This window comes from Spinacia oleracea, chromosome 4 (assembly GCF_020520425.1).
Source record: "Spinacia oleracea cultivar Varoflay chromosome 4, BTI_SOV_V1, whole genome shotgun sequence".
NCBI lineage: Eukaryota > Viridiplantae > Streptophyta > Magnoliopsida > Caryophyllales > Amaranthaceae > Spinacia > Spinacia oleracea.
In genome coordinates, this window is record NC_079490.1 from 67,386,645 (window position 1) to 67,399,528 (window position 12,884).

General features: G+C 35.1%; 1 protein-coding gene and 2 long non-coding RNA genes across 3 annotated transcripts; all 3 read left to right on the forward strand.

The window, feature by feature from the left end:
* The first annotated feature begins 1,839 nt into the window (after positions 1–1,839).
* Positions 1,840–3,564, forward strand: LOC110802636 (nudix hydrolase 2-like). Its single transcript, XM_056841817.1, has 7 exons — positions 1,840–1,875; positions 2,158–2,223; positions 2,380–2,517; positions 2,856–2,934; positions 3,026–3,075; positions 3,164–3,184; positions 3,535–3,564. The coding sequence occupies exons 1-7, from the start codon at positions 1,840–1,842 to the stop codon at positions 3,562–3,564; spliced, it is 420 nt and encodes a 139-aa protein (XP_056697795.1).
* Positions 3,565–6,989: 3,425 nt separating this feature from the next.
* LOC110802639 (uncharacterized) lies at positions 6,990–8,255 on the forward strand. The gene is made up of 3 exons (XR_002537263.2): positions 6,990–7,026; positions 7,707–7,836; positions 7,940–8,255. It is a non-coding gene; the product is annotated as an uncharacterized lncRNA (long non-coding RNA).
* A 1,808-nt stretch (positions 8,256–10,063) lies between these two features.
* On the forward strand, positions 10,064–12,633 carry LOC130459652 (uncharacterized). The gene is made up of 4 exons (XR_008919179.1): positions 10,064–10,078; positions 10,190–10,264; positions 10,358–10,446; positions 12,597–12,633. It is a non-coding gene; the product is annotated as an uncharacterized lncRNA (long non-coding RNA).
* Positions 12,634–12,884: the final 251 nt, after the last annotated feature.

Sequence of the window (12,884 nt, forward strand, 5' to 3'; positions counted from 1 at the left end):
GATTTGATTATCAACATATTCAAATTTTTGTTGATATTTGATCGTTCGATTCTTGTTAGCCAAGATTTATAAATTTTTCAAAATTGGATTGTTGGAAATTTAATTAAATCACCCACTTTGTTATTTTTCGAAAAATAAAATGATTAATTTTGTTAATTTTATGAAAAATAACGTTCCGTGAAATTTAAAAGTATATTTTTTTGGTTAGTTGGCTCGTATGGCACAAGCCAAAGGCACGGGACAAGGGTGTGCGGCGTGTGTGGCTAGGCGTAGCCCATGCGCACTGCATTCCGTTGGCGCAGCAACGTGAGGTACCCAGCAAGCGAACTAGGCGAGCCAGCGCGCGCTGGCCACTGCAGCGAGCAAGGCAGCAGCAGTGCCTTGGCGCAGCGACGTAGCTGGCCTTGGCTAGCGAGCAGCAGCGAGCAAGCAAGGCAGCAGCGCTAGCGAGCAGCAGCGAGCAAGCAACAGCAGCAGCAGCTCACGCTGTGGGCTGTTTGTTGTGCTATGCGGGGGAGGGGCGCTGCTCCTCGTCCTCGTATGGCACGCCATGCACAAGGCGGCATTGGGCTGGGCGCAAGCCTAGCTCATGTTGCACAAATTTGCTATTTTGCTTCGTTTGGGCTTTGGCCTTAATTTTTCATGAAAGGGCTAACAGTGGACTTTTTATTTATTTTATTTTATTTAACTTGGGCTGGGCCGTGAGTTTAAATATCTAAAACTAAATTGTCCAAATTAAAATGTTGGTTTAAGTGGGAACTATTTAATGAAATTAAAATAAAATTTAATTTTAATTATTTTCGTAGGGCACCATTATTTTAATTAAATTAAATTTTGATTAGAATAATTCTAAGGATTAATAATTCGGAATTGATTAATCTTTTAGGATGCATTTTATGTGAACGTGATTTTTAAATAAATCATTTAAATACTTGCATATTTATTTGGGTCATTCGTTTTAGGACACGAATGGATGAATGCGTAGAAAATATTTTATGTATTGCGGGTATTCAAGGTGACTCGTATGGCCAATCTAGGATAGTTAAATACGGTCTGCGTAATGTTTTATCTTTGAATGTAAAGTTTTCAATATGGTCTGCGTACCATTGAAGTTTTGATGTAATTATTTATTATTTCAAGTACTTCTAGGAAATTTAGAACTTTAAGTTAGCTTTTGAATGAAGTTCAAGACGATGCCAAGCTAACAAGGTGAAGAAGATTGGATGCTTCAAGAAAACGTTTTGGGCCATACTAGTTCACCAAAATTAAATTTATATAAATATATATATATATATATATATATATATATATATTTGTGAATGAATCACTACTACAAAAATGGGCAAAGAGATCCCTTAGAAAAGACCCCTTGTTCGACATAACGGGTCTCTTCAATATAAGAGATCTATTATTATAGGTAACGGCTCTCTTACAAGTCGAACAGGCCATTTAAAATTAAAGGCTAAAACATAAGAGACCCGTTATCTTATTTAACGGGTCTTTAGTGCATAAATAAAATTATTTAATTAATATAATATAAGAAAAAACAGACCTTCTATGTCAGTTAACGGGCCTCTTATGTATCAAAGACTCACCACCTCCTCGTAAGATAATGTTAAAAGTAAATTTAAAAAAACAAAAGAGCCATCATTTAACATGACAGGTCTCTATTTTCTTTAATTTCCTGGCGCCACACTTTCTCAAAACCCAATTTCACCCTAGCTATTTAGTCTTTGCCTCTTTCTTCTTCTTCCCTGGAACTCACCACAACTAGGGCACGACGATTTCTCGAACTCACCCCCACCGGCGAGTCTACCATCGGAGAATTACGTACGGTTGATGACATCAAATACCACCGGAGACCTCAACACAATCGTCAGAGAACTACAAAATTAGGTTTTGTTCTCATTTCCCTCTTTTTCTCTTTAATTTATTGTTGTTGATTTGTGAATTTCGTGTGCTTTATTCGATTTTTTAATTCAATTTGTAATTTCTTCTACAAGTTAGGTTCTTCTTCCTGAAATTTTCAATTTCAACCATGGAATTCGGTTTTTCCCCTGAATTTCTAAAATTTCAATGGTTTTCCAGTTTTATGTTGAGAGTGTTTTGTCATGCTTGTTTTAATTGCTTATGCATATGCACATTATGTGTTGGCAGGGCAAAAAGGGTGTGTGGATAAAACTTCCCATTGAACTTGCAAACCTTGTTGAAACTGTGGTCAAGGTACGCCACAAGCAGGGCAACACAAATACAGGAAATTAGATCGACATCGATAAGTTCTGCATATCTTTTGAGTCTGAAGTCGACAAGATATTAACTTTCCGATCTACTTTGTGGATTTGTAGCTTTCATTCTGTAATCATCTTATGTTGATTATAGGAAGGCTTTTGGTATCATCATGCAGAGCCAAATTATCTAATGCTGGTTTACTGGATTCCTGAAACTATTAATACACTCCCTGCAAATGCTACACATCGTGTTGGAGTTGGTGCTATTATCTTAACAGAGAAAAGAGAGGTATGCAGTGTTTTTTCCTTGCCCTAAGATTCTTCTACATAAAATGATCTATATCTATAATTTTGTACAGCGCATTTCACTGTCCTGCAAATCAGTTTTAATGCCCAACTACAGTGTTCTAATTCTGTATAGCGCATTTGACTGTTTTGCAAATCAGTTTTAATGCCCAACTACAGTGTTCTAATTCTATATAGCGCATTTGACTGTCCTGCGAATTGGTTTTAATGTCTAACTACAGTCACTCATCTTAGTTGTAATCCAGAATTCCAGATAGCTTATTTTCTATGTTTTACTTTGTATTTCTAGTTTAATTGAGCTTGATCAGTCGGTGTTTGTAGATGCTTGTAGTACAGGAAAAGAGTGGCAGACTTCGAGGAACAGGTGTCTGGAATATCCCTATTGGAATCGTGGATGAGGTATATTGCTAATAGACTTTCACTCTCCACTTCCAATTTATTGTTGCCTTGTGCATGTTGTAAGTTTCTATAGGTTATTTTTACCATGTACAGAGAGGATATATGTGCAGCAGCCATCGGAGAAGTTAAGGAAGAGACAGGAGTAAGTGGTCTCTTGATATCATATACAAAGTATTTTTCCACTATGGAAGGAGACTCCAATTTTTGCTAATTTAATTCTGCCGCTTTAGGTTGACGCAGAATTTGTCGAGGTAGTAGCTTTCAGGTATGCCCAATATATTATGCTTAATTGGATAGGAGCTCCATTGATATTTGGCTGCTTTTGACTTTCTACTTGCTTATCCTTGTTACTTTGGGGATTGTTCACTATCAATGTCATCCACAAGGCTGAGCCGTCTTATGCAGGTCATCCATATCCGCGGGAGTTCTGAATACTGGCACTTCTATCCACCGGGAAGCCTTGTCTAGCATTTCTTCTCGACTGCAAACATTGCAGGTAACACTGTATGTTAACAGCGTACATTTTTAGGGGGCGGATGAATGAGTACATGATAAACTTACCATAACATATTGTTCCTTGATATGGTTTATATTAATCGAGGTAGTAGCTTTCTGGTTCTGGGATAGCTAACCATTTTCTTATTCTTTACTTAGATTTTGTTTTTGATAAAATGTTTGAAAAAGATCAAAACCAGAAATCCATTCTCTGCGGCAAAATTTAGTAAACTATACTGCATGGATTTACAGAAGTGTACCATAAATGAAAGGGATATGTTATTAAACCTTATTGATGATACCAAGTAAAAGAGTTTCCTCCCAACTTATGTCTTAGCCAAGCACTACTAATGTTGTCACACACCACTGCAACTTCTAACTACTACGAGCCATCATCAAATGCTGAATTCACCCATTAACTAGGTTAGTAATGAAACCTCATGACTTGGAACTTCTTAATTATTTATGTGCAATATACAACTAGCTCCTTTTTTGTAAAATAATTTGTGGCATGAAAAAGTTCAGGAGATGATTGTCATGCAAGATATTCCTGTTTTTTAGATTAAACTGATGTATTTGTTGTATCAGGGGTTAAGGACCAAAGAGATTGACTCTATTGTTTGGTACTCCTAATTTAAATTAAATTTTCATTTTCAGCATGCCATGTACCTTTAGTTTTGTTTGTTCCATTTTCAGCTCTTGTTTGTAGGTGTTTATGATTAGACCAGTAGTAGATTTTGAACTGAATTTTACGTTCTGCATTTGAGTTCATGTACTGAGTTTTTGACGTCTTAACTGGTGTTATGCTTCTTTCTAATGAGCACGAGCTAACTGATTTTCAAAGTAGGTGGTAAATTTGATTGTCCATCGATTTATACATAATAAAAAATTGAGTACCAGTTCTGCAGTTTTGTTTTGATCAGCTTGTCTTGTTCTGCTTTTTTAATATGAGTTTCTGCATGTACTGCATAATTTTGGCATGTAAATTAGTGATATTCATTTTATCCTTCGACTCTTTCTCACCTGCTTTAATTTTCTTGTAGTTGTTTCTTCGAGCTCCTGATGCCTACTCAACAAACTAATATTTACGAGATCAAGGGTGTGATTGTGTATTATAATTGTGAGTTGTGTCGGAGCATGTTATGTTAGAATATGGGTGATATTTGACAGAGCATAAAGACAACTTAGGAAAGTGTAAGTGTTTTTATGAAATGGTTTAATGCCATATTACCAGGTTTAATTGTATATATAGACTTTATGTATTTAAATCTAAATAATTATTGTAAAGTATTGTGCTTAATACTAATTATTATGATATATATATATTTTTTTTTTATTTCTGATGCTTCACGTTTGGCGTGTATGCTAATGCTATTTTTTTTTATTTAAAATGTAGTTGAGAAGAGACCCGTTATCTATACAATTAGGTCTCTCCCTTTTCAAAATAAAATAATGTTAAAATGGCGAAGAGACCCCCTTTCTTCAATATGGGGTCTGAGTTTATTTAACGAAGAGACCTCCTTTCTTTATTAATGGGTCTCTTTTATTTAGTAAAGAGACCTCATTTCTCTGATGATGGGTCTTTTCCTCTACTAAATTAGTTTTTGAGTCGCTAGGAAAATAGACCACGCTTTCTATAATAAAGGGTCTCTTCTTTATTAATAAGAGACCCCCTTTAATGAGGGGGTCTCTTTGATAAAGAGACCTGTGAGTTAGAGACCTGTCCCAAGGAGGTCTCTTAGGCATATTTGGAAGGGTCTCTTTGCCCTTTTTTGTAGTAGTGAATGTATATTATGCATGAATATTGTTTGTATGTTCGATTGTATTTAATTCACTAAATTGTAACACCCTAATAATTCCTTGCTTTTTATAAAACATTTTCCAACTTAAAACAAAGGAATTACCAAGATATTACCGCCACCGTGATAACGGCTAAGGCTATTTACCAGAATTACGCAGCGGAATTAACTAACTTTCAAAACATATTAAATAGTTAATGGTCACCAAAACAACTTGGAACCCCTTAAGGCCAAAACCAAAGTATTAAATATTTCAAAATCCATCAACTATAAATGGTAGCAATAGTAGTAGTCATGACTATAAATAGAGTTTAAAAAATACGGAAGATTAAACTCTCAAAACAAATCCCATGATAATTTCTCCCGCAAGTTATCTCTACCAACCTGCTTTATTAAAATCTACTCCCCAACAACGCAAGTGTAATGATGGATCATCATAGGGTCATTAAGGCAAAGGCCATAACCAAAATACATGAAGCACGAAGTCAGCGAAAGATGAGTACGAACAATCTAGAATAACATTCTATCCTAACATGCTTCACTCAACGAATTAATAATCCACATGCAAAAGCCATTTAATAAACAAGTAAACATGGAGACAAGACTCGACACTTGACACGACTCTTGACTCACAGTTTAATAAAGAAGTAGCTTTGAACGGGTAAATAAAGTATCCTCAAAAGGAAATAAAAGGGTGATGGGAGCCAACCATACACCAAATAATAATAAGTCGGGCTACTACCGACAGTCGGGCCATATCGACAGAATTCCAATGCACAACGGCATAAAAAGAAGAATGAAACAACGTCTTGTATCATTCAAGGAGTACAAGTTTTCCGGCAAGACTCCCCCCATTGTTCATACTCAAGGTATATACGTTCCAAGAGTTTTGAAGCTCTTTCGGGTTACACTTTACGTTAATTAGTATGTTATGTTCAAGGCGACTCAAGACTCTACCCAAGACATAACTTGCAAACAATTAAACAATTAAACACTCAACAATGACACTTCATTTTCAATCCTTTAAGAATTGTGATCAAACATAGACTCAAGTGAAATTACTCCCATTGTTCCTTCTCAAAAACACTGTTTGAGATAACCCGACATTGCCTATTAACAAGCGGGGTGTGCCCTTAGCACGAATTTCCTTAATTCAATTCACATAGACTCTCTAACATATTCTACCCCTTGGTTGAATATATCACTAGTAGAAAAAACCCCTGTTGCAGCCCCCTGGTTGCAGCGTACATGTGTTAATACGCTTCAACAACTAGTAGGTCAACGCGGGTCAAACCCTTTAAAGGGTTGTTGCAGCGTACAAATTAATTGCCCCCTACAAAAGAGTTTTTTGCAGCGTACATAGTAAAAGCCCCCTGCAATAGCCCTTTTATTTTGCAGCGTACATGGTAAAAGCCCCCTGCAATAACATGTTGTAATTTTTTTTCGCTGCAACGTTGATTCAGACCAAACATTTCATCTCAAACCTCAAAACCAATTTCGAAATACATATCCCGCGCTCAGTACTCCCTTCTTCTTCCCTCAACTTTCCCTGCGTCTCGCCCGTCGCCGGTGATTCTCGCCAGTTGTCATCGCCGCTGGGTCTTGCCCGTTGTCGGTGGTACTCCAGCAAGGGTCTATTTCCTCGCCTCCTCACCAGTGGTTCCCTGCTCGATAAACCACCGCAGAAGTTATTCCCTGCTCGAAAAACCACCGGTGAAGTCATTTCCTGCTCGAAAAACTAAGCTACTTTGCTCGGCCGGTTCGTGAACCATGTTCTCCGTCAATCCTTGCCGCAACAAGTAACTTGGTCCCCTATCCCTCTTGATTTTTTTTTTCAGAATTAGGGTTTGTTCAATTTTTTTTTTGTGTGGCAATTTGTTCAATTCGTTTATCTTTGCAGTTAATTTGTTAATTTCTTCTACTTTGCTGCAAATTTAAAGTAATTGATTTGGTTGATTATACTGATTTGGCATGTGGGGTGGGTTTTGTTTAATCCATGAGCAACAAGTTTATGAGTAAATCAAGCTGCGGATTATGTTGCAAATCATGATCTTGTTTGACTGGGTTAGTTGTAAGATCCCGAAATAGTTGATCAATAGTTAATTTCTCAAAGGGCCCTTCATGTTTCCTCTGGTAGAAGTTTTACCAAAAGCCTATCAAATAAAGGTATATTATTACCTAGCTGCCTCCTCCTTTACTACTATAGTTCATTAACTGCGTACTGGATTGCAAGATAATAGTTTCTGTTTGTAATGATTTTTGACAACTCATAATTACTCATTTGGTTTTAGCTTCTGTTTTTAATTTTTCGATGTTGAAGTCTATAAGAAACTTGCAATACTTTCCAACGTTCTTTGGATGCTAAAGTGTTGTTGTACTTGATTTAAATGGGATTGGTTTTGAAAAGAACACAGCAAAGTAGTAATATTCGACCACTAAATGGAAAAGAGTTCATAGTATATGTTCCTATTATTTGCAGTTAAATCTCCAAAATTTTCGCTTTTTTGGAAGTTCGGTGATTCCAAGTCCTGTGGTAAAGGTGTTGATGTATTGAGATCAAGGAGACTACTTTGCCACTTGTTGCCTTGGAAAAGAGCTACTTATTGGAGGTTTGTCTGGCAGAAAACATATGCTATATCAATTGAGTTTGATGTCAATATTTTTGCTTGTTGGTGCAATGGTCTGACAGAAATTATCTGGGAATATTTTTAGTCGAAAACCATTTTCTTCAAGAAAGAGGGGTGCTGTGTATGTAAGGTCGGGTCGTGGTTTTTCTTTAAGAAGATCAAAGGTCGTAAGTCTCTCTTGAACCAGTTTAAAATGGTCCGAGTCCATGGAAAAGCGTTCAAAGAAGTTTGAAGAGGTTAGTTATGTATTTATTTCAATGTAATTTCTACAAATGAGATTGTTTTCTTGTGGCTCTTCACTAATATATGGGTGCACCATACAGCTTGTAAATAGGTAACTTCATCCTCACCTGTAGCATATTTGGTGGAAAGACAAAGAAATAACAAGGTTGGTGGGATATTAAGAGGTAGAACCGTAGAACTTTATTTAATAATTAAATGGTCTTCCTTATTCAAAATCATGTCTTGGAAGGCTTAGTTCTTTATGTCTGACAAAAATTGTGAATTTGGCTGTCAAATTCTATTCTCTCACTTAGTTCTTAATAGTAAAATCAGAATAAGTATCTATATTTTTAGATGTACATATGTATGCTTGGATTTCTTGGAAATTCCTGAGAATCATCCATGTCTGAGGACCTAACACTGCAAGGTTAAATAAACATATTGTCTACTAATTCCTAGAAAGTGACATACTTTAAGTGACACAATTCCAGATATTGACCAGGCTATTAAAGTTATGTTAAGTTATTTGATGTTTTTCTCAAGTGTTTCTGCACAAGTATTGAGCTGCTACTATCAACTTGCAGAATTGACTAGATAAGAATAGTCTAAGGGCAAAACAATTTCTAAAATGTTAGACAGTCAGGAACTTTTAGCTTTTTTTGATATTTTGCAGGCCAATATTTGAAGAACCGGAGAGAGATTTGTATTTATGCCTTATCAGTTGGTCGAAGAAGGTAACTATGTGATTTATACTATTAAATTAATGGTTTATTTAATCGTGTTTTCTCTAGCTAAGTCCCTGGTGATGGAGAATAATATTATTAATAATTTGTAGCATGGTCAACAATAGTAAGGTCTTGTTGATCATTGTTTCCATATTATACATGTATCTTTGAGGGATATCATTGTATCCTATTTCATACCAAATTCATAGCATCATGCATTGCACTTCTAGCAAGCATGACTAAGAGAAACAGGACTCTTTACAATAATCTTTACTTTATTCATTATTTAACATCTAATTTTTTATCTCTTGAGTTTTTTTTCTCTATGAGGGTTGGCCCAGTTAGCTGTGTACAGGTGTACTTCTCCCGACTCTTGTTTGTTCAATCTTCTGAATTGTATGAGTGTACCTTTTTTCTTTTGAAACAATTTATCTCCCCCCCACCCCCTATCAGAGTTTTATGGTACAGGGGTGTAAGTCAGTAACTCGGTATAAGATTTTCTCATGTCATTATTACGTAGCATCATTATAATATATTATACTGCACTTTTAGTGTCATTTTGGGGTTAGTTGGTTAGAGGTAAAACTGTATTTACTTGGCCTTCACAGATCCTGCCAATGGAATAAATGTATACATGCTTGAGTTGTTGCTGTTTTATTTTATTTTAAAGACAAGGAAACAAAAAGCAGGCCTTCCTATATCTGGAATAAACTAGAGCTGTTGCTGTTGTCAATGGCTTCTTAAACTTCTTTTTTTGTTTAGCAATTTCAATTTTGGCGATTCTTTGTTTTAATGGTCACTGTTATATCTGTTATTCTGTAGAATCCTGTTTGATGCCAATGTGGATGATTCTTATTATGACGGTCTGCTCTGGACACTACGGTATGCCGTACATATAAGTATCTCTTAATTCTTGAATCTTCTATAACTTCTGCCTTAGATTTATTTCTGCAACATATCTTCTTAATTTGTTTGGTTCCGACTTCTATTTTTTTTCTCCCTGCATGAAGGAGCTTACATCAACTCTCGATGCTGCTTGTGCCCCTAGTGATCTGGATTGATCTGCAGCAATATCTGGACTCAATGTTGTTTATGGTAGAGTGAGCAGGCGCAAGGTCCCAATCTGAAAGTTGTGGCAGCTAAGCTGGCTACTGATCTGCATGTACTGATCTGCACATCAGTTACTTGCATTTTCCATAATGAGATACAACTAGGATAGCCAACAATTTGGGCTGCTGTCTGACGGGTTTTCCTCCTCACAAGAACATCGAATACTGGTGAGCATGTCCATCAATCTCTAAATATTTGCTCAGAGTTGTTCCAGATAACTTTTTCAGCATTTTGATTTACAAAAGATATACTCCGTATTAATTTTAGGATTTGCTTAGCGTGTATCTACAGGGGAGCTTGGTGCTGCTCGGGCAAACCAAGACAATGCAGACACAAAAGACTTAAAAGAGCAGGTATTTACAGTTGTTGACTTCCTTATAGTTAACTTACTGTCTCTGAAGTTTGAACTGACAGTTGAAACATGTGATCACTCTGTTCTGTGCTAGGTTTCCAACCTCAAAGCAGCTTTAGCCAAGAAGGAAGAAGAAATGGAGAACCTTTCTCGTCCATTAACCAGCACTCCAGAAACAATCTGGTAAACTGATTGGCTTAAATTATCGAGTATCTAGATGAACCACTGAACATACTTGACCAGATTGATTTTATGACCCCTTTGTGTTTTGTTGTTTTGGTTATTTGTCATGCATGTTTGTCAATTTTAAAATTCTTGGTATGTTCCCTTGCAAATATTTATGTGGAGTTCATTGTTTGAACTTTAGCCAAATTTAGAGTTTATGCAATAACCTGTAATGTTATTAAAAGTTTATAAATGTAGAAAACTGAAGAATTATGCTGTTTCAAAACTTGAAAACAACAGTGGTGATTTCAGAACTGCAGCTTAGAGAGAATTGTTTAGGGAGAGATAGTAGAGACGCATGGAGAGAAAAAGTAAATAATTAATACAATCCCGTATTACATCTTACACCCTAGCTGCCTTAAGCTGTAACAAACCCAGATTATGTTACATGAGGTGAGATTATAATCTAATATTGCAACACTTAATCAATAAAGTCTCGCCAAACAAGATTGACAAGAATCCAAAAGAAGCAATAGGAGAAATAGTAAATTAATCAATAATTGAAAGCAATAAAGTCAACCCCTTTCATGTATTCATGTATCCCTTAAAACCATATAATTAGACTACTCACACATATTTAAAGAAATCAAAGACATTGAATAATTCATCATGATATTAATAGAAGACAAATTAGGGTTTAATGAATAACGAAGAACAATAATTAAACAATCTAAAAGCATAAAACGAAGAAAAGACAAAAATGAAAATAATACCTGAAACTTGATTAATGAAAAGAGTTGTCAAAAACAAGAAACATATTAACTTCATAAGACTCGTTCCAATCTATTTATGCACCTATAAGGCTCATTGGGTCGTTATAGGTCATATTTAGGCTAAAATGACATTTTCGCTCTCAACTCTGAACTTAAGAACATAAGGACTCATTTTAAACATATTATATGATTAATATGCTTACTTTAAGTTTCTATGACTTATTCTAATCTATTTATGCACATTTAATGCTTGTTTGATTGTTATAGGTCATATTTAGGCTAAAATGGCATTTTCGCTCCCAACTTTGAACTTAAGAACCTAAGGACTCATTTTAAACTTATTATATGATTAATATGCTTAGTTTTAAGTTTCTAAAACTTATTCTAATCTATTTATGCACATTAATGCTTGTTTGATCGTTATAGGTCATATTTAGGCTAAAATGACATTTTTGATCCCAACTTTGAACTTAAGAACCTAAGGACTCATTTTAAACTTATTATACGATTAATATGCTTAGTTTTAAGTTTCTAAGACTTATTCTAATCTATTTATGCACATTTAATGCTTGTTTGATCGTTATAGGTCATATTTAGGCTAAAATGAGTCATTTTCGCTCCCAACTTTAAAATAAAGAACCTAAGGACTCATTTTAAACTTATTACATGTTTAATATGCATAATTTTAACTTTATAAGACTCGTTCCAATCTATTTATGCACCTTTAAGGCTCATTGGGTCGTTATAGGTCATATTTAGGCTAAAATGACATTTTCGCTCTCAACTCTGAACTTAAGAACCTAAGGACTCATTTTAAACTTATTATATGATTAATATGCTTAGTTTAAGTTTCTAAGACTTATTCTAATCTATTTATGCACATTTAATGCTTGTTTGATCGTTATAGGTCATATTTAGGCTAAAATGACATTTTCGCTCCCAACTTTGAACTTAAGAACCTAAGGACTCATTTTAAACTTATTCTATGATTGATATGCTTAGTTTTAAGTTTCTAAGACTTATTCTAATCTATTTATGCACATTTAATGTTTGTTTGATCGTTATAGGTCATATTTAGGCTAAAATGAGACATTTTCGCTCCGAACTTTAAAATAAAGAACCTAAGGACTCAGTTTAAACTTATTACATGTTTAATATGCATAGTTTTAACTGTATAAGACTCGTTCCAATGTATTTATGCACCTTTAAGGCTCATTGGGTCGCTATAGGTCATATTTATGCTAAAATGACATTTTCGCTCCCAACTTTGAACTAAAAAACCTAAGGACTCATTTTAGACTATTAGGACATTGTCATTAGTTGCTTGAATGTTAAAATGTGATATTTAATTTGTATTTAAACTAATGTTTAATTGAAATTTCTGTTTTTGTAAAGGTCTACACTCCGAGGAATGTGTCTTATGCTAGTGAGGAAATTGATGTGGTTCGTGAGCAATGGGCGATGTTTTTTACCACCAAGTATTTATTATTGACCTGAGGGCGCTTGATCGAGTTGGTTTAGATGTTATAGAACAATCTTTTATGTTAAAATGTATGCGTACGTTGAAATTGGAACGTAAATATATTTAAATGTATCGGTATGTGCACTTTTGGTTTTGGGAAATATACAAAACTCCAGTTGTTGTTTTTATATTTGTTATACAGGTTGCGTTATTCTATTATT

Excerpts from the sequence above, each read along its gene's own strand:
- LOC110802636 (XM_056841817.1), top strand. The coding sequence starts at position 1,840 with ATGACATCAAATACCACCGGAGACCTCAACACAATC. Across the intron at positions 1,876-2,157 it reads CCGGAGACCTCAACACAATC|GGCAAAAAGGGTGTGTGGAT; the intron begins GTCAGAGAACTA and ends ATGTGTTGGCAG. Across the intron at positions 2,224-2,379 it reads TTGTTGAAACTGTGGTCAAG|GAAGGCTTTTGGTATCATCA; the intron begins GTACGCCACAAG and ends TGTTGATTATAG.